The 19,191-nt window shown below is 46.9% G+C and overlaps 1 protein-coding gene across 11 annotated transcripts in view; it reads right to left on the reverse strand.

The window, feature by feature from the left end:
- CIITA (class II major histocompatibility complex transactivator) overlaps nucleotides 1-19,191 on the reverse strand; it is an 807,875-nt gene that overhangs the window by 21,832 nt on the left and 766,852 nt on the right. For all 11 annotated transcript variants that reach the window (XM_069647820.1, XM_069647816.1, XM_069647817.1 and 8 more), the window contains one exon: nucleotides 12,584-12,668. In XM_069647820.1, coding sequence (XP_069503921.1) covers nucleotides 12,599-12,668 — 70 coding nt within the window. In that variant the 3' untranslated portion in view covers nucleotides 12,584-12,598. The remainder of the gene's footprint in view (nucleotides 1-12,583; nucleotides 12,669-19,191) is intronic.

Raw genomic sequence — 19,191 nt, forward strand, 5'->3', positions numbered from 1 at the left:
TACACTATATACTCATAATAAAAAAAAAAATCTCTTATTCAGGCCCGGTTCACTATCCTGCCAGGCATTGTCTCACATGTATAACTCTCCAAACGGCTCCTGGACTGACTGTACAAGAGATAACTATTTCTTACAGGGATGGTGCAATGTAAAGACGATTTGCCTGTCATCTGCACAATTTTGGAAGCACACTTCGTTATTTATCAGGAGATTGTGCAGTGGCTTCATATATATGTTGAACAACAGAGAGAGCCACGCACTCTGCGGAACCCCACAGGTTAATTATTCCTCATCTGAAACAAAGCAATTCACCTTTATTCTGGACACTCTAGTCGCCAAAAAGGATCCAAACCAACCTAGTGGTTGCTGCCAGATTGCTTAGACGGGTTAACAGAATGTCATGGTTTACGGTGTCAAATGCGGCCGAGAGGTCCAGTACCATCAACATGCCAACCTGTCCCTCATCGGCTCTCATCAGAAGGATGTCTTTGATGTCCAACAGAGCAATCTCATTGCTCTTATAGGATCGGAACCCAGATTGTCTGTTGCCAAAGTCCTTGTTTTCCAAATAAGTCTATAGCGGTTGCTTGGTGGGTCATCTGGTATTTTTTTTGCAAGAAAGGGACATTTGAAATGGCCTACAGTTTGCAAACATCTCTGGGTTTAGGGACATTTATTTCAGTAGAGGAGTCACCCATATACATTTAGAATTCTCAGGGATATTTGAAGCCTTAAAATATGTATTTATAATTTTTGCAATTGCAGGGGCCAGCACCCGAGCGCTGCTTTGGATTATTTTAGCAGCACATGGGTCACTGGGACAGGTTGTGGGATTAAGACTTATTATGATGTCTCTGGTGTCCATAATCCATTAGTCATTCAGAAAAAAACTGTTCTGTGTCTTGTTTTGATTGACGTCACTTGCCAGAAGGCCTGGGATCTGTGTCATGACATGGCCATGTGCTCGCATTGATGCTGAGGGGGTTGATTATCTGCCAGGCCAGACATCAAATGTCTCACTATTTGGTTCTGACAATGAAAGCGAGGCAGATATACCATCCCTGATGTTTTTTATTTTAGTCTTGAAAAATGTTTTGCATCTGCTTACATTGGTCGTTTGAGTGAAAAAAGAGGTTTTGAGCCTGCATTCGTTTGCTTGTGTAGAAATGTAAAAAGTGTTTTGGATGGATGCATGCATGCATGCGGCTGTCTTGTGTGTCAGTGCCTTTTTCTTCACTTCTATAATTGATTGTTTATAGTTAGATCTCAGAAATGTTAGTCTTATGCAGTTAACTTAATCAGGAATTGTCCTCCATGTGTGCTCTGCCCTCACAATGGATGATACAGATGTTGCGGATGTTGCGGATGGATTGGATGTTGCGGATGGTGGGGATGTTGCGGATGGTGCAGATGTTGCAGATGTTATGGATGGTGCAGATTCTACAGATGTTGCGGATGTTGCGAATGGTGCGGAAGTCGCAGATGCCGTGGAAGTAGCGGATGTCTCAGATAGAGGCAACACCTGTTCACCACGATGTTACCAAATATCTGTATCCCCTATATATGCTTTGTACCTGTATCCCCATATATATCTGTATCCCATATATACCTCAATCCATCCTGTTGTTATACATATGCATGTCACTATGTACGTACCCACTGTCCTGGTCACGTGACTGGTCTCAGGCGCTTATACTGATAACCACCATATCACACCACTATGCTTACTCTCTTCTATACACCATCATTCAACTAGAACACAGCTATACCCCTGATAATTCGGCCTAACTGTTCACATATGAACACGACCCCACGAACACCTCATCACCTTAATAAAACACAGCTAGCTGAAGCACTTTCCGGCTAGCATAGGCGTTCCTCAGCCAGAAACCACTCTGGGTGTCCACCCACCAGACTGAACACATCCAACTGACTTCCTCAGCACCACACCTATCGCTAAGAAGCAGCTATCACCCGCTACACCAGCTGCACGCATATCCGGTGCACCCACGCACCATACGACACTCTCTCTCTCTATTGACTTGAACTACGGTACCTGAGGGCGTTCAACCCACCAGCGCTTTGAGGTCATACCAATGATATATAAGGCGCTATATAAATGCCAAGTAACATAACAAGTAACATAACACAATTTCAGAATGTATTGTTTCCAGTTCGGTATTGAACCAAGTGTTCTCTAGATGTTTTGTTTTAATGATTTTCGTTTTCAAGTGGGTAATTGACTCAATGGTTGATTTAATCATGGTATTGTATCATTCTATCAGAGCTGAGATGGCTGTCCAATCCGACCACGGTGGGCCAGAGATCATGTTCTCGAATATCAGATTCAAGTTATGAGCTGCTTGTTTACATTTATCATGATAAAAAATAATTTTTTGATCTTTTGGAAGTGATTTAGTTATAGCAGATACTGGAGAGGAGAACGAGAGAATGGCATGATCTGTCCACTACACCCAACCTCCGGATCCGACAGGCTTATATTTCAAGAAAAGATCCAATCCAAAGAACACCCTTTTATATCGGTATCAGTGTAGGAGAATCCTCCCTCTTGTCTAAGTCTGCGAGCCATGTCGTCTTCTTCGTCATGGTAATCTAAATTGTAGTCCCCCAGGCTGATGAGTGGGGTGTTAATTTTGGAATGGGAAAAAAGTAAATCTGTGATGTAATCTCTAAACCATGAGTCATGTTTTCGTGTTTGATATCAAATAATTCCATCTATTGCATGGGAAGGTTGTGCCTGAACGGTGACTTGTGATGTGTTCATATTGTGGCATTCTAGAGGTGGGTTGTGTTTTAACTGTGAGAGCATCCCGAAATATCACGGTGACACCACCTCCTCTGCCCTCCATCCTATTTATTTTATTTTATTGTTTGCTTGTTAGGCGCTTATACAATAAGAAATACTGTTTCAAAGCGCCCACAGGGCAAGGGAGGTAGTGGGAATACATTAAAATACATAAAACACAATAATTAAGCGCAGTGGGGGGAAAAGGAAAAGAAGCCGGACCTACCATAGTAGGATTGCAGAATGTGCGAGTGCAGCAAGGAAGAGGGCAGGGGGGTAAGTGATGGGTGTCTGAGCTCATGGCTGAGCGACAGATGAAGTGCTGGGAATGTTGAGTGCTACACAGCCTGGAGCCATGAGGGGTGTAAGTGCGAACCTCCAGTGTGGAGGGCTTAAGTGCAAGTGCATAGGATAGACAGGAGCTGGGCCGATTGCATGCAGGAGGTCAGGGCCCCGAGGATGCATAAGGGCCCAGGACACTAATCGCAGCAACTGTGGGATTAGCAGGGGAGAGAGGAAGGGAAGGAGGAGGTAAATAGGAGAGTTTTAAGGAGCATCCAGATTTTAAGGAGATCCCGCTCAAGGCGCAGAGGGCGGGGGAGGCTGTTTCATAGGAGGGAGCCAGCTCAAGAAAGCGAACAACCCCCTGCCCTCTGTTTAGCAAAATGCTTTACATGCAGAGAGTTGGAGCCAGATGAGCGTAGTGGTCTAGAGGGAAAGCATTTAGTAAGATTTTTTTTTTTAAACTTTATTTTTGCATTTTAGTAAACATGAGTACCAACAAGCCCAAACAGTGGGCTGTTAACAAGCCGCCAAATGCCCCCCTCACGCCCACCCTCCCACCCTCCGACAGTCCCATCACGCAACAGGCAATTAACGCATTTACATTTACACAAGAGAAGTCTGTGGTGGCTGATCGGCTGTCCCGACCGGTGCTGCGCTAGAGAGGAGGTACGAGATGTACGGGCCCCATATATCTGGGGGTCTTGCGTGGAGAGGGAGTGTCTTTATGAATTCTGTTTCCGTTTCTTGGCAATATGTGATGTCCCTCTTCCAGTTCGCTAGGGTAGGGGGTGTGCCTCGTCCCCATGTCATAGCCACTCTTCTACGTGCCAAAACCAATAACAAGCTTGCCAGTTTCCGGATGTGTGAAGACAGGGGTCTTGTTAGGCCGAGGAGCGCCACCAGTGGTGAGTGTCCCACTCTCTCGCCGATAATTGCGTTAGTTTCGTCAAGCACATCTGACCAGAATTTAGACACTGGCGGGCAACTCCACGCTAGGTGCAGGAAATCAGCGTCCGGGGACCCACAACGGTCGCAAGATGCATTGGACCCAGGGTGGTGTTTGTTTCTCTTGTTAGGGGTATAATAGGTTTGATGAAGATAGTTAAAGTGGATTTGTTTGAAGCGGGAATTGAGTGCCACTTTTTGTGTCTGTTGTAAAATATAACTCCAGTCTTCATCAGGAATGGGGGTTTGAAGCGTGGTTTCCCATCTTGTCTTTGTTTTGGGGTTCGATGGGAGAGTGTCCGTGAGCAGGGTTTTGTAGATGGATGAGACTAGTTTGCCCTCCCCTTCTGCCTGTATGGTCCCATGCAGTAGTTGCCATGTGGGAGGTTGTTGCGGGAATGTTGGGATGAGGGCCTGCAAGGTGTATCGCACTCTGAAGTACAAAAGGATGTCAAGGGAGGACGTGCCCCCCTTTTCCCTCGCCTGATGGGGTGTTATGAAGGTGTCTAGTATAAAGAAGTCGCCTAGAGTTTTTATTTTGCACTTCTCCGCCCAGTTCAAGTACACTTTCTCAGCGGTGAGTGGGATCCTGGGAATGAATTTTGCAGGCAGAAGAGGAGAGTATCTAAGCTGAATCTTGTACTTTTGAGCTATTTTCCGCCATATTGCGAAGGTGGATTGCACTATGTTCAGCGTTGTGTGTGGCACTACTTGGTTGCTGATAATCACTGCCCTTAGCAAGTTGGGTGAGGCTTTTCACTGAGATAAACTTTTAAAATAACCCAGTGTTTTCACACACAGGAGGCAGTTGTTTCGACCTGTACATGCGGTCTTACGAATGTAAGACCCGTTCGACCTGTACATGCGGTCTTACGAATTGTGGTTCGTACCAATGACTGAGAAACTGAGCTTGTGCCGCCCAGTAGTACCGTTCTAGATCGGGTAGAGCCAGGCCACCCTTATTAACAGGAAGCACTAGGGATGAGTAAGCCACCCTTGCAGGTTTGCCCGACCATATAAGGTCCAGAACTAGGCTTCTCAGATTACCCAGGAAGCGCCGGGACAGCAGGATGGGGATGTTAGCGAAAAGGTATAGGAGTTTTGGTAAGATTCCCATTTTTACCAATGAGGCTCGCCCCCAGATGGTGAGCAGTAGCGATTTCCACCTGTTTACCTTGTCTCTTAATAATTTCAGTGTGCTATCGTAGTTGTCTTTCAGTATATCTTGGTGATTTAGGGACACCTTAATTCCTAGATATCGGACGTGAGCTGTCTCCCACTTGAAGTTAAAATCGTCTTGGACTATTTTGGTTTTTGTGTTTAAGGGAAAGACGATTGATTTCGATTGGTTAATTTTCAAGCCAGATACCAACCCAAACTTGATTATTTCACGCATTATTGGATTAAGGTTTTTGCCTGGGTTTTGCATGAACAGGACTATATCATCGGCATAGAGTGATATTATTAGCCGGTGAGGACCCATTTTAAGACCTCTCTGGATGTGTTGTTCCCTAAGGCCCACTGCCAAGGGCTCCATCACAAGGGCGAATATCATAGCGGATAATGGGCATCCCTGCCTAGTGCCACGCTGGAGGTTGATCTGAGCCGAGCGGGTCGACCCGAGCGAGATTGCAGAAAGGGGCTGAGTATAGAGGAGTGAGACTAGCCTGACAAACTGTTTCCCAAGTCCGAGCTGCTGTAGCACGGCGAACATAAAGGGCCACTTAACAGAGTCGAATGCCTTTTCGGCGTCTAGCAGCACCGCCACTGCCTGCTGATCAGGGTCGAGTGCTGCCAGAACCGCAAACATTCTGCGTATCCCGAATGTGGTGCTTCGGCCAGGCACAAATCCTGCTTGTTCGGCGATTACCAGTGCGGGCATTAATGGGAGAAACCTATTGGCAAGGATCTTGGCCAGGATTTTGTTGTCCAGATTAATTAATGATATGGGGCGATAGGACTTACAATCTTCGGGGGGCTTGTTTTTTTTGTGTAGCAGGATTACGTTTGCTTCTCTTAGTGTCTGTGAGAGAATGCCGGATTCGATCGCCTCCTCATAGACATTTAGCAGGAGAGGGGCAACGAGAGGGGCGAAGTATTTATAAAACTCACCAGTTAGCCCGTCTGGACCCAGGGCTTTGGAAGATGGCAGATTTGTGATGGCTTCTTGAATCTCTTCCAGCGTTATGGGCACATTCAGTGGCTCACGGAGTTCTCCCTCCACCCAGTAAAGTTCAGTGTCATTGAGGTAGTTGTGGATCGCAACAGAGTCTGTTGGGCCCCCGGCGCTGTATAGGTCCTGGAAGAAAGCCCTGAACACCTCGACTATATCTTCTTCTTTGTGCAGCATATTTCCCTGCGGTGTCCGGATACTGTTCACTCTTGTCAGCCTCCTGTCTGCCGCTATGAGGCGAGCAAGAAGGGCTCCAGGCTTCTGGCCTTCGCCGTATTGTCTGATTCTGTGGTTGTGCCCCAGAAATGTTATCTCCCATTCAGCCAGTTTTCTAAAGTTCAGAAGTTCTTCTTTCAGCCTCGCCTGGATTTGGTCTGAATTGTGTGCGACTTGCTGCTTTTCCAATTCCTTCAGTTGCGTTTCGCAGGTTTCTAGTTCGCGTCTAATAAGTTTCAGGATTCCATTTTCCTTGGCTAGACAGACGCCTCTTACGTAGCATTTGAAAGATTCCCATAGCACTCCGGCAGAGTTGACGGTGCCTTGGTTAATGTCGAGAAAGGAGTTGATTTCCTCGCTTAGCTCGGTGGCGAATGTCGAATCGGCGAGGGATCTGGGTTTGAAGCACCATTGTGGAGGACGTGGCCTGGTGGTCGGCCGGTGGCATTCGAGTGTTACCGTGGCGTGGTCTGAGAAGGTTTTGGGGAGTATTTGGCATGCTCCCCATTGCCAGCTACTGTGAGCGGAGACTAACAGATAGTCAATGCGAGAGTTCGTGTTATGAACACTTGAGTGGTATGTATAGTCTCTGGCTTCCCAATTCTGGGCCCTCCAAATGTCCGAAAGGTCAAACGCTTTACAGATCTCCTGCACTTGTAGGCTGGCTTTGGACGGGTGAGCTGTTGTTAACTTTGATTTATCTTTTTGAGGGTCGAGGTGGGTGTTCAGGTCTCCACCCCAAATGATGGTCACGTTTCGCACTTGCGAGAGGCGGGATAGCCCCCAGTCAAAGTTGTTTGCGCCGTCTGTGTTGGGGGCGTAGGAGTTGACGAACACCACCTCCTCACCGTCCACCATGCCCCGAACCATAAGCGCCCTTCCCTCGCTGTCCCTCTCTGTTTGGATCAGGTGAAACCCCAGCGAACAGTGGAGAAGAATAGAGACTCCTCTGGCATAGGATGAGCATGAAGAAAAGTAGCGATGGCAACCCCAGCTGCGGGCCCACAGGTGCTCATTTTGCGGCAAGAGGTGGGTTTCCTGAATCATAGCCACCTCGACCTTGTGGCGTCTGAGTAATTGCAGGATCTTGCGTGTCTTAGCCGGGATGTTGCCCCCTCTAATGTTCCAGGTTACTACTTTGAACGTACCAGTGATGATCTATATAACACCGGAATGCGGCTAGACCGGAGTCGGAGTTCGGGCATATGGGAGTGGCGTTAGGCGGGAGGGCTCGAGAGGGGCGGCGGCGGGGCTCAGGGTGAGGCCCGCATTTAGGGGGTGGCGCTCTGAGCGCGTTTCGAACGACAACAACAATCAAACAAATTTCCTTAGACAGACAACCCCCAACTCGTCCGTTTGGAATCCCCCCAACTGGAACATACTGCGTGCGGTGCACGGGGCGCGGGTGGCCTTCCTAGGCACAGTCCCCAGCCTCCCATTTGCGAAGGTTGTCCTGGTGGCTTGGTTCCTGCTTGCTTTGGGGCAGTAGCGCGGGTGTTTGTCACAGTGGAACTCTCTCTGCTCCTTCTCTGTTTGAGGCGCCGGGAGTTTGGTTTGCGGACTTGCATCCCCGCCTGTCGAGGTATAGTGAGGCTTCTTCTGGGGAATTGAAGAAGTGGGTATTACCCTCTATTTGAATGCAGAGCCTCGCCGGGAAGAGCATCGAGTATGTGATCTGGTTGGCGCGTAGTCTGTGTTTCACCTGGGTGAATGTTCTCCTTTGGGCTTGGACAGACGGCGAAAAGTCTGGAAAAAACTGGATGTCGTCCCCGTCGAAGTGTAGTTTGCCCTTTTCCCTTGCTATTCTAAGGATGGAGTCCCTGTCCTTGTAGCTTAGAAGCTTGGCAATGATCGGGCGGGCAGGGGCTCCCGGCGCCGGTCTTGTTGAAGGGATTCTGTGGGCTCTTTCCACTACAAACATTTGCGATAGGACTGTGGGACCAAAAAGCTCTGTGCATAATTTTTCGACGTGTTCTTCCATTCTGACTGGTAGTTGTGTTTCTCTGATTCTGATCATTCTGATATTATTTCGCCTGGATAGGCCTTCCAGGTCCTCGTTTTTGGCGAGTACAGTTTTAATTTGCCCCTCGAGCGTGGAGGCCCGGGAGGTGAGTGCTGCTGTGCCGTCATCCAGATCTGACACTCTCTGTTCGACGGAGTCGAGCCTGTCGCTGTGTTTGTCGTGCCGGTGTTGTAACAGATCTACCTTGGACGAGAGCGAGTCTATCTGCTGTCGAGACCGCCTATCCCAGCTTTTAATTCCATCAGGATCTCCCTGATGTCCGTTTGTTGCTGCAATTCTGCCTCCGACTGGTTGTTCGGGGATTCAGGGCGGTGTTCCGGCCTGGGTGTTTTAGGCGCTGGGCCTGCATCAAAGTTGAGCCGTTTCTGGGACTTGTCCGGCTTCCCCATCTTGAGCTTGACTACGGAGTCGGAGCGTCTGATCAAGGCGCGGGCGAGGCACCCGGATCTGGTGCGAGGGGCTGAGATCAAGACACACGGGGAGATGCTGTGAGTCAAGATGGCGGGGACACCGCGACCAACTCGCCTGTTTTGCATGCTTCTGTGGGTCTCCTCCCACCTCCGGCTCCGCCACCGTCTCAGTGCTGGCTGTGGGTGCCCCAACTCCGAGCGATTCCCCCCCGCCGCTTCCTGCTGGAGGTGGTCGCGGCAGGTCCCGCGGGTGGCTCTCGTCAATCTACGAAGGATTTTGGGAGGGCGGGCGGGACTCCCATGCCCCACGCAGGTCGCGGCAGTGCAGGCCATGCTACGCAGCGAGTTTCTCACAGAAGGCAAGTCCGATTCAATCGGAATTTTCGACAGGGATGAGATGCCGTGCTAGGATATATTATTCTTGCAGATTTAGTAATTTCGCCACAGGATTGCCGCAATTAAACAGGATTCATGCGGGAGGCAGCCGGGAGCTCACAGGGGAGCGGCCATCTTCGTCGGCCCTCTAGCGCCCTCTCTAGTATTTAGTAAGATAAAGTTGAAGATAGTGTGATCCCCGGGCCCAGACAGCCTTGTGGATGATGCATAGAGATTTTAATTTAATCCTTGCAGCAACCGGGAGCCAGTGAAGACTTTTTACTGCAGGAGAGATGCAGTCCCTGGTCTTAAGGCCAAGGATAAGTCTTGCTGCCCTATTCTGGATTAGTTGGAGGAGTCGCAGAGTGGAAGATGGTAGATTCAGGAGGAGGCTATTGCAATAGTGAAGCCTAGAGAGAACTAGGGCTTGGGCTTGGGTCAACTTGAGCCTCTGGGGGGAATAAAAGGGAGCATTCTGTTGAGAAGGAAGAGCTGAAAGTGGCACTTCTTTACCTGCAGGTGGTATGCATTGGCTTGGCTTTTTAAAAACACACAATAAGGCCAAGCGAGATGCAAAGCTAAGCAGCTGGCTACCTAACATTCCTTGCACTACCAAAAAATGCTTCAGTACAGAATAAGACCCCCCATAATGTCAGGCATCTATATTGCTGCGAGAACAAACCTTCTTTTTTTTAGTTCACAACAGTGCGTATGCTGGAGATTCAAACTGCGATCACCAGGAGAGGTAGCATATATTCATGATTTATATGTTTGGGACACTCAGATGGGCTGGATGAAATTAGGACTATGGAATGGTAAATATGACTACACAAGGGATGTGGCTCTTCAGGTTTGCGGGGGATGTTTCCCCTAAAGCATGCCAGAGTTACAGGGTGATCCTATCCAAGGAGAATGATGCCACTGAAGGCAGTCGCAAGGGATACTTGCCCTGTGGTTCTGATGGGTGCATTCAATCTAAAGGACAGTTGGTACTCAACAACTGGAAGGTGGCCTGGATTATGCTGCTTATGAGGTATGGGCGTGAACAGAAGGTTCCTGGTAGGAGTGACTACCAGAGGTGAGTTTTAGCCTGGAAGAGCCTATGCCCGTTGGGACTGACGTAAAGTCACCAAGAAGGAATTGACACTGGGAGGACATTTGTTCCCATATTAATGGCCAGGAATGTTTAGGAGCCTGGTTCACTTGGAGACAGGCAATTGTTTGGATCGCTTGTAAATTGACTCTGAAATAAATGTGGCATGTTTATACTCCAACTAATTAGCGGCTTCAATTTCTGATATTCTAGTTTCTCCCCACATCACCCTTGCTAAGAGGCTGCACCAGTTCCGTAGGTGACCACAGTGGTGCAGCCTACAAAGTGGGCTGTCCCTTTGACCACAGATTAACTCCACTCCTCCTGGAGTGTAGGCAGTAAAGCATTTAGGTCAAGGGGGTAAGGGGTAGGGCTTGAGCATCAGTTGACTTACGATCAACTACCAGTGGTACTGGTTACATTCCTGGCCCCAGGAAAAAAGGGCTCACTTTTCCAGTGTGGCAGCAGGGACAGTTAACCCACCCACTCTAGCAACAAGGGAAAGGGGATCTGTATAGGTGCATGACAGGGCTTAGAGTAGGGAGTGCAGGTGTCTAATATCTTGTTTCTTTTCTTATATAACGGATACCAAATTACTGGATGATCCCAGCTGAGGAGAATGCTGCTGTGGTAGGTGGACACAAGGATTACCTGCCAGCTGCGGTGTGTCTGAAGGGGGCTCTCCCCCTTAAGGACAGTTGGCCTTCAACAACTGAACAGTGACCTGGGCTATGCTTCACATGGAGCATTGGAATTAACAGATGGTTCCTGGTAGGAGAGACTACCAGAAGCGGGCTCTAACCTGGAAGGACATATGCCCCAAACTGACTTGAAGTCACTTGGAAGTGGCTGACACTAGGAGGACATTTGTCTCCAAAGTAATGCCCAGGAATGACTGAGGGCCACCCAGAATGAATGTTTAGGAGCCTGGTTCACTTGCACCCAGGCAATTGTTGGGATTGCCTGTGAATTGACTCTGAAATAAATGTGGGCTGTTTTTACTTCAACGAATTAGTGGCATCAATTATTTTTTTTTTATTTTAATGATTTTTATTGTTAAAATATTGATTTTGATACAGATATCAACAGGTTACAGACTTTGAATAAAACAAGAACAACAGAGAAATGACATAGTAATTGATTTTGATCCTTTGTAATAGTATTTCTATAAGGCTAAATCATTTGTTAAATTCACTTGCGAATGTAATATGAACTATAATAGATATAAACCGCATTAATATAACATGTAGTTTAGAATTAATTATATCACAGATCTGCAACGAGTGATTTATATATAGTGAAAATAGAGATTTGGGGGGAGACGTACAGGGAGACAGACTAGAGACATATAAGGATAAGGAGGGAAGAGGATAGGGGGGGGGAATGGGTATATTGGATTATTTCATCAAAATAATCTAATCATTTCAAACATTATCAAGTTCTAGCATTTTTGAATAAGTATGGCAATATGAATAATGATGCTAATATAAGAATGTAAATTTATGTACCATGAGCAGTTGCATTAAAACAGTTAAGATACCTGGTGAAAAGATACCATTTAGCATTATATTTAGGAATTGTGTTGTGATTATTGGCCATGCACATCTCTAGTCTCTTGAGGGAGTCTTCGGAAGCTGAGTGGTTCTGTTACCAACTCACATCAGATCGAGTGCGGAACTGAGGTGTAATGAAGCAAAACAATGACGCTAAAGTTGTTTTAAATAGCTCTGGAATGACCACATTTTAGGCCTATCTTATTCAGCTGTAGTTATTCTTTTAAACATTTTCTGAATGCATTCATGCTGGTTGTAAATAGATGAATGTATTAATTCTATTGTGATGTGCAGAGAATGACAATCACGCAATATATATAATGTTTGCGATGCATTCTTTGAAAAATAAAATAAAGAATTTAGTGATTCAGATATGTAAAGTGTGCTGACTATTTTAGCCCAAATACATATGTGCAACTTTGTGTGATAAGTGTAGTTATTTTCACGACATCTCACAGCAGTGCTGTTTGCTGGTAAGAAGTGCCATTTCGTATAAAATCAAGAATGCTTTTTTGCCTGAAGTGGATCTTCCGAGCCTATGAATGAAGAACAGGAAAGAACATTCAAAAAGAACAGGACATTAAAAGGCTATTCCTAGTTTCAAAAAGATACAACACTGCTGGAGTACCTGATATTTGGGACTGCAAAATACATTCATAAACATTAAGCAAAATGCACTTGAGCACGAGGTCACGTCCACATACCAGTGCAGTCTTCAGCTAACTGATTCGAGAATCTTGCTGTTGAAGGCGTTCCAGCACTCCGTGAGGAATAGTCGAATTCCACATTCTAAACAAAGTTGGGAGTAGAATTAAAAGCTGAATTTATAACTGAAAAATTCTACATCCCTACTTGATTAGCTGCAAAAATACATCCATTAAACTCTACTTATTACTGGTGCTGAATTCTAATCATGCAAACTACTCAATACTCTTTAAGCATCATTGAGAGAGGAAGCAACACGTTTTGTCATGAAGAATATTATGGCGTTCTTAACCTGTTGCACGGGCTATAACGTAAGTCACGGCCCTGCAGCCCGAGGTAACGGCCCGAGTGAAGCGAGGGCGGTTAACAAGGGCACCGGAACGTTACCCCTGGTATGGCCCGTCGAATTGGTTAAGAACGCCATAGGCACCCCGGGTTACCAAAGGGGTAACCCAGGGTGTTAAAAACGGACTCACAGGAATCCCCTCCCCCCCTGCACAAGCTCTAATAGCATTACAGCCATTGCCATCGGGCTCTATTGTGTGCTAGGTGACCTCGCCCTCGTTAGAGGGCTTTGGACCTCTAACTTGGCCATTGCTCACCTTCTGCATAAAGGAGACCTTTAGTGTGCGCTCTTACGCTTCAACAGAAGGCTCTGCCAACAGTTTTGTGAGAAGCAATCCTATTCAGGTAAAATAAGTGTTTGTTAAAAAAGATATGTTCTGGGGTTAATTTTTCCGGTGTGTTGCCTGTAAAAAACATTGCTTGTCATTTTATAGATTGTAAAACATTTTACAGTTAGAGCACACTTTTTGCATTTGAAATATTATTATTTTGTCAAGAGACCAAGGGTTGGTGCTGATTTTAACTCTACTCATTTTTAGGCTTAGTGTGAAGACTGCGCTGCCTACTCAGTCCTTTCTGAAGGAACGTACAAGAGGACTCCAATCACTTCTAGCAGGCAAAATCCATCATTCATTGCTGTCTTACGTACGGGGAGACAAGGGGGGCAATCCTCCATAGGATCGAGAACATATGTTGGCGCACCTAACTTTGCATAATCCTTTTTTCTTCCAAACTGCTGCTATTACCTTCGCCGACAAATCCCATGGGTCCGAAATTGGCCTATGGCTGGTGCTGGGAGAGGAGAGGCAGGTGTGTAGGGAGAGATGGCATTACAGGGCTCTGCCAGAGCCCACCATGCCATACCTATCCTAACATGGGATGGTACCTGGGCATTCACAGATTTTAGCCGAGATATGCAAGGCTTAACAGAGTCATATGACGCCAGTAGTTAGGCATGCTAGTCCGCCATTGCATAAGACGATAACCAAGGAAGATATTACCAAATTTGTATACCTATGTTTTTCGACATTTTGGGTCGCTTTTTTAAATTCAATATAGATGTGGGGTGGGGCAAGGGTATTACTAAAGGAAAGGGGTTGACGGGTTTAGGAGGGATTCCCCCTGCAATATTAGGAAAAAAATCGGTTATTTCTACTTTCGATTTTTTAAATTCGGTCATTTCATGGTAAACCTCTGGAAATATAATGACTGTATCTGGGCACGTGGTCACTGTATCAGAGAGCTGCTCACAGCATATGATGGCATTATCTGAGCATTCAATTGTGTGTCTACCACAGAACTCTGTGCACATAAATATGTGTCTCGCTTATGTTGGCTGCGCCAGGCCATGTATGTCTATACCGGATATATGATAAAGTACCTCGGCATATGGTGCAGCGTCAGGCATATGGTGGCAGTACATTAATTTAAGGCTTTGGCTTGCATCTGGTTGTATTTGAACAAATGGGACGGCATCTGGCATATGGGGGTCGTGAGTGGGCATGCAAAGATACACCCAGGGCCGGCCTTAAGGGTGAGCCACCCAGGCGACTGCCCGGGGTGCCCTGCCATTAGCCCCCCACCACGCCAGCTCAGGGGAGTCTTTCAATGTCTCCCCCGAGCTGGCGTAGTGGGAGAATGCATGGAAGGCGCCCTATTGAAATTTATTGTGCTCTGCTCTCGGGAGCGGAGCGCATTTAATAACAAAAAGGGAGCTGATGCAAAGCATCAGTGCCTATTGAAAAATGTGGCGCCCCCTCCTCATGGCCGGGGGCGCACTTGAGGGAGGCGCCTCATTCTTGTTTTGCTGCCCCGGGCGCTACGGCCGCTAAGGCTGGCCCTGGATATACCTGTGCATTTCTGGCTATGGGCCTCATTACGAGTTTGGAGGCAGCCATACCCTTAATAGCATGGCTGCCTCCAAACTCGGGTCCGGGTTCCCTGAATGGGTAAATACCGGGCCATTCCGACCTTGGAGGGCCCAGTATTTCCCCATTCAGGGAACCCGGACCCGGTACATCCCCATTCTGGTTGTAGGTGAAAGGGTCGACTGCAATTGATTCGAATGCAATAGTTTAGGGTCAAAAGGCCCGAAAAAAAAGATTGAATGTTTTTTTTTTTCCTATACGGAAGTCAAAAAATAAAATTACATTTAAAAAAAGGCATTCAACCTTTTTTTTCGGTCCTTTTGACTCGAAACTATTGTAATTCGAATCAATGTATTCGACCCTTTGACTGGACACCCCCCATTCCCATTCGAGCCCCTATAGGGCTTAATGGAAATGGGGAGCATGCTAACAATGGGCCCGTTAATGACGGGCCCGTTGTTAGCATGCTGGGCCGCTCGCAGGACCCGTTAAGGACGTCTGGTAAAACCAGGCATCCAGAGCGGGTCCCGTGAGCGGACCTCGTAATGAGGCGGTATAACGGCGCCGGCTGCTCTACCGGCGCCGTTAACCCCACACCGCCAGGTTCGTAATGAGGCCCTATGTCTGGGAATTTGAGGCTGTACCTGGGGATTTGATTGCTGTATTCGGCCAATGGGATTGCTGTACCAGAAATCGGATGGCAGTACTTGAGCAGGACGGCATGCAGTTGGCATACATTTGCTTTACCTGTGGATCACTTAGAAGCTGCGGGAGGCTGACATGAAGCACTATATAAATCACAAATAATAATAATTGTATACAATGGTTGTAACTGAATGCATAATGGAAAGCTGGGTATATGCTGATTGTAGGATGGCATAAAAAGCTGCAAGTGGCATATGATGGCTGTGACTGGGCATATTATGGCTTTGTTTTGACCTGTGTGGGTGTAACTAGTGTGCAATGGCTATGGGCCTCATCATGACTTTGGCGGTAACCTTTAAATCCGCCGGATTTAAGGGTTCGCCAAATCAGGACTTCGGTGGATTTTGCCCCAGCTCTTAGCTGGGGGGAAATCTGCCGAAAATTCGCACTCATACCGCCGGGGGGAAATCCGCCGGCGGTATTAGCGCGAAATTTCCCCATTGAGCCCAATGGGGAATGGGGCATTCCCGAATGGGCTCAATGGGGAATGGGGATTAACATTTCTGCCAAACTCGTGATCCAGCGCTATTAGCGCTGGGGAGTTCGTGGTAGGGCTAATACCACCGGCGGTAATACCGCCAGCGTTACCGCCCAAGTCGTGATGAGGCCCTATGTCTGCACCTAGGCATATGAGCCTGTACCTAGCTATGCTATGCAATGCAGTGTCTGGGCATATGATGCTGCAGATAAGTAGGGCTGCACTGGGCACATGATAGCAGCATCTGGCCATGCGAGTCGATACCTGTACAGATGAAGCATTACCTTTAGCTTGAAATATTTATGTATATTTTCATAAGACACGCTATACAGTTGAGCAGCCACTTTAGGGCAGTGAGGGTGAAAAGGGACTGATCAATTACAATGGCACAAAGTGTGGCATATAAAGAATTAACAATAAAGGGGGGTCAGGGTGTCAAGAGGTTATACCCCAAAAATGTCAAATCTTTTTTCCTGGATGGACCGTTACTGCGAATATGGCAGTAACAAAAACACTGAATTACATTTTTTCCACCAATACTCTGGGGTTTGCAGGGGTGTCACTCGCTTCCTTTTTGCGTTTACGCAACCAAATACCTTTTTTTTTCTGCCAATACGCCAGGGGCTGCCGGGTTTCAGTGAAGAAAAATTAATAATACAGACGTCTGTGAGTTCCATCAAAGTGGATGTTGAAAGGCATTGCATTACGGTGTCTGAGTGAAGGTGGTGGCCAGACAGCGGTAGGTCGACAAGTTACTAACAGAGTGATGAAAAGGCACAGGAGCAGCGTCCTCAACGCTTTCCAAAACCTCAGGTGGTTCTCTTGAATTTTCCACACAACATTCAGGTTATTCCATGACCTGGAACCCACTAACTCCAGTAAGTGGAGGGGAGGCTTATTTCTTCTTCTGAAGGCAATCCCAGATTTTGAAGTAAAATAAAGTGCTGGGTCAAGTTTCGTAGGTATAGCGGGCCACGTGACCAGTAAGCTCTGTGCGCCAAGTTAATTGCCTGGTAGGCATTTGTTTGCGCTATCAGAAACCAGTGCAGTTATGTCCAGGCTGGGGTGATGCAGTCAGAACGTTGTGGACCAGTGCAAGTCTGGCGGCATGCTTCGGGACCACTTAGAATGGATCCAGTCTTCTTGGATCAGCCAATCCACGTGCCATTGCAGAATCCGAACGTGCCAGCACTAGGATGCAGACTAGCTCAACGTGGTGGCCAACGCTAAGAAGAGGGGGGATTTGGCCTAGCAAGAGCACCGTTTTTGTTTTTGGATTAACCTGTGATAGGAAAGAGAGTCAAAGAGAAATCCCCCAGCTTGCTAGCTGTGTTTACTGGATGGTTTTGGCTAGCAGTTGATCATGGGCCGATCCTGGACTTGTGAAAGGGAGGCTAAACAACGTAGGGTCTAAATGACTACGTCTCGCTTAGGTCCAGTCTCCTGTGATGAGCTCCAAATGTCATTAATCACACGTAAATGGGACAGTGTCGTCTAGATGAGGGGTTGTTAGGTTTTTCTGTGTCATCATTAAAGTTACCAGCGACACAAATGCTTGATTGCAGTAACTAAGGTGTTAAGAGCAAGCCTGTGGACTAGCATTCGAGTGCAGATATCTAGGGTGAGGGAGGTATCAGCGTAAAACAAGCAATATCTAAGCGAGAAGTAATAAACAGATCTGCAATCACAGTTGTCTTTTACATGTTCTTCTTGTGCACGCACGAGATGCTTCCGCCATCATTTCATAGCGCCCTCTTTTCAAAAATCAATGTGGGGATATGTTTTTGTTGTGAAAATGGCAGCTTAGGAACAAGCACATGCCCCGCCACCTTTTCATGCCTGAGCTGGAAAGCCATCTGCCAAATGAACTGTGTAGAAAAGGGCAGCCAGGGATGGTGACATTTACAAACATGAAACTAAGAATGAGTTATTGATCAATGCTTTGGGTTTGTAGAATCAAACAGCATTCCACCAGGAAGCAAAGGTAGAGGACCCCGAGTTTGAAATGGATGTATATCAGGAAGCCGTGAGGAGACTTGCAGAATATTACATGGCACAGACAAATGTAGTTGTTGAGAGGCAGCTACTATATGCAAGCCATTAAGGCGTCGAAGAGTCAGTAGAGGAATCTGTGGCAGCGTTGCACATTCTGGCAGATTCCTGTGAGTTTGCACAGTAGGCAGTTCAATAGATCCAGAACCAGGTAATGGTGCATTGCAACAGCAAGAACATTCAGGAGTGGCTTCTGAGTTGCAGTAGCCCTTCACCTGATCAAACCATTCATACTGCCAAAAGAATGGAAGTAAGTCTGAACACGCTGCGTAAAGATGGGAAATATATGACTACATGCACATATGTATGTGACAAAGCAACACACATGTCCCCTGGAAAAGGGGTAATGAATAAAAAGAAGAAAGGTGAATTTAGTTCACATTGGCAGAGGATATGTTTCTGGTGTGGTGGCAAAGGACATATAGCCTTAACTAAATAGTGTTCAGTGCTGGGAAAAGAATGCACCATTTGCAAGCATCTGGGTGATTTTGGTAGGATGTGTTGCATGTACAAGGGTGGTTGTGTAACTACCATTGTTCAAGATGGGGAGGAGAGCAGAACATAGAGCATGCTACTCGTGGTAATGATGTCGGTGGAGAACCTTGCAGCAAGAGGCCCACATGCAATCTGATGGGCTGAGGAAAAGGCGGAGACTTCAGGGCAGATTCGGGAGCTACCATTAGCTATTCAGTGCAACAATCTACCCTGAACAATTTAAAGGTGATACAATAACACGGTTGGGGTGTTTCAATGGAAACCTAATAGTTAAAGGAAAAGATATACATCGCCAAGAAAGGATTCAATGTTTTGGGATGGGAAACTCAGGCATGGTTGAAAATCATACTGGATCCTTGCAGCTAGAAACAGGTACTAGCCCCTGGTCGGAATATGGATTTGAAAGTCAAAGGGGTAGGGACTGATCTGAATCTTTTTATCTTGAACCTTCTAAAATAGGATGCCTGTAGCAAGCAAAGCAAATAGTATCTTGTCTTCATTGACCTGAGGAAGGCATTCGATAGTATCAACAGAGGAATGCTATGGGCTGAGCTCCAAGCTTGGGGCTGCCCTGGGGATCGCCTCGCACCAATGGAGGCACTTTATACTTTGACGAGGGTCTGCATCAGGCTGAATGCTCAGGGGGAGCTTACAAAGGAGATCC

Source organism: Ambystoma mexicanum, chromosome 2q (assembly GCF_040938575.1).
Source record: "Ambystoma mexicanum isolate Mex_15411 chromosome 2q, UKY_AmexF1_1, whole genome shotgun sequence".
NCBI lineage: Eukaryota > Metazoa > Chordata > Amphibia > Caudata > Ambystomatidae > Ambystoma > Ambystoma mexicanum.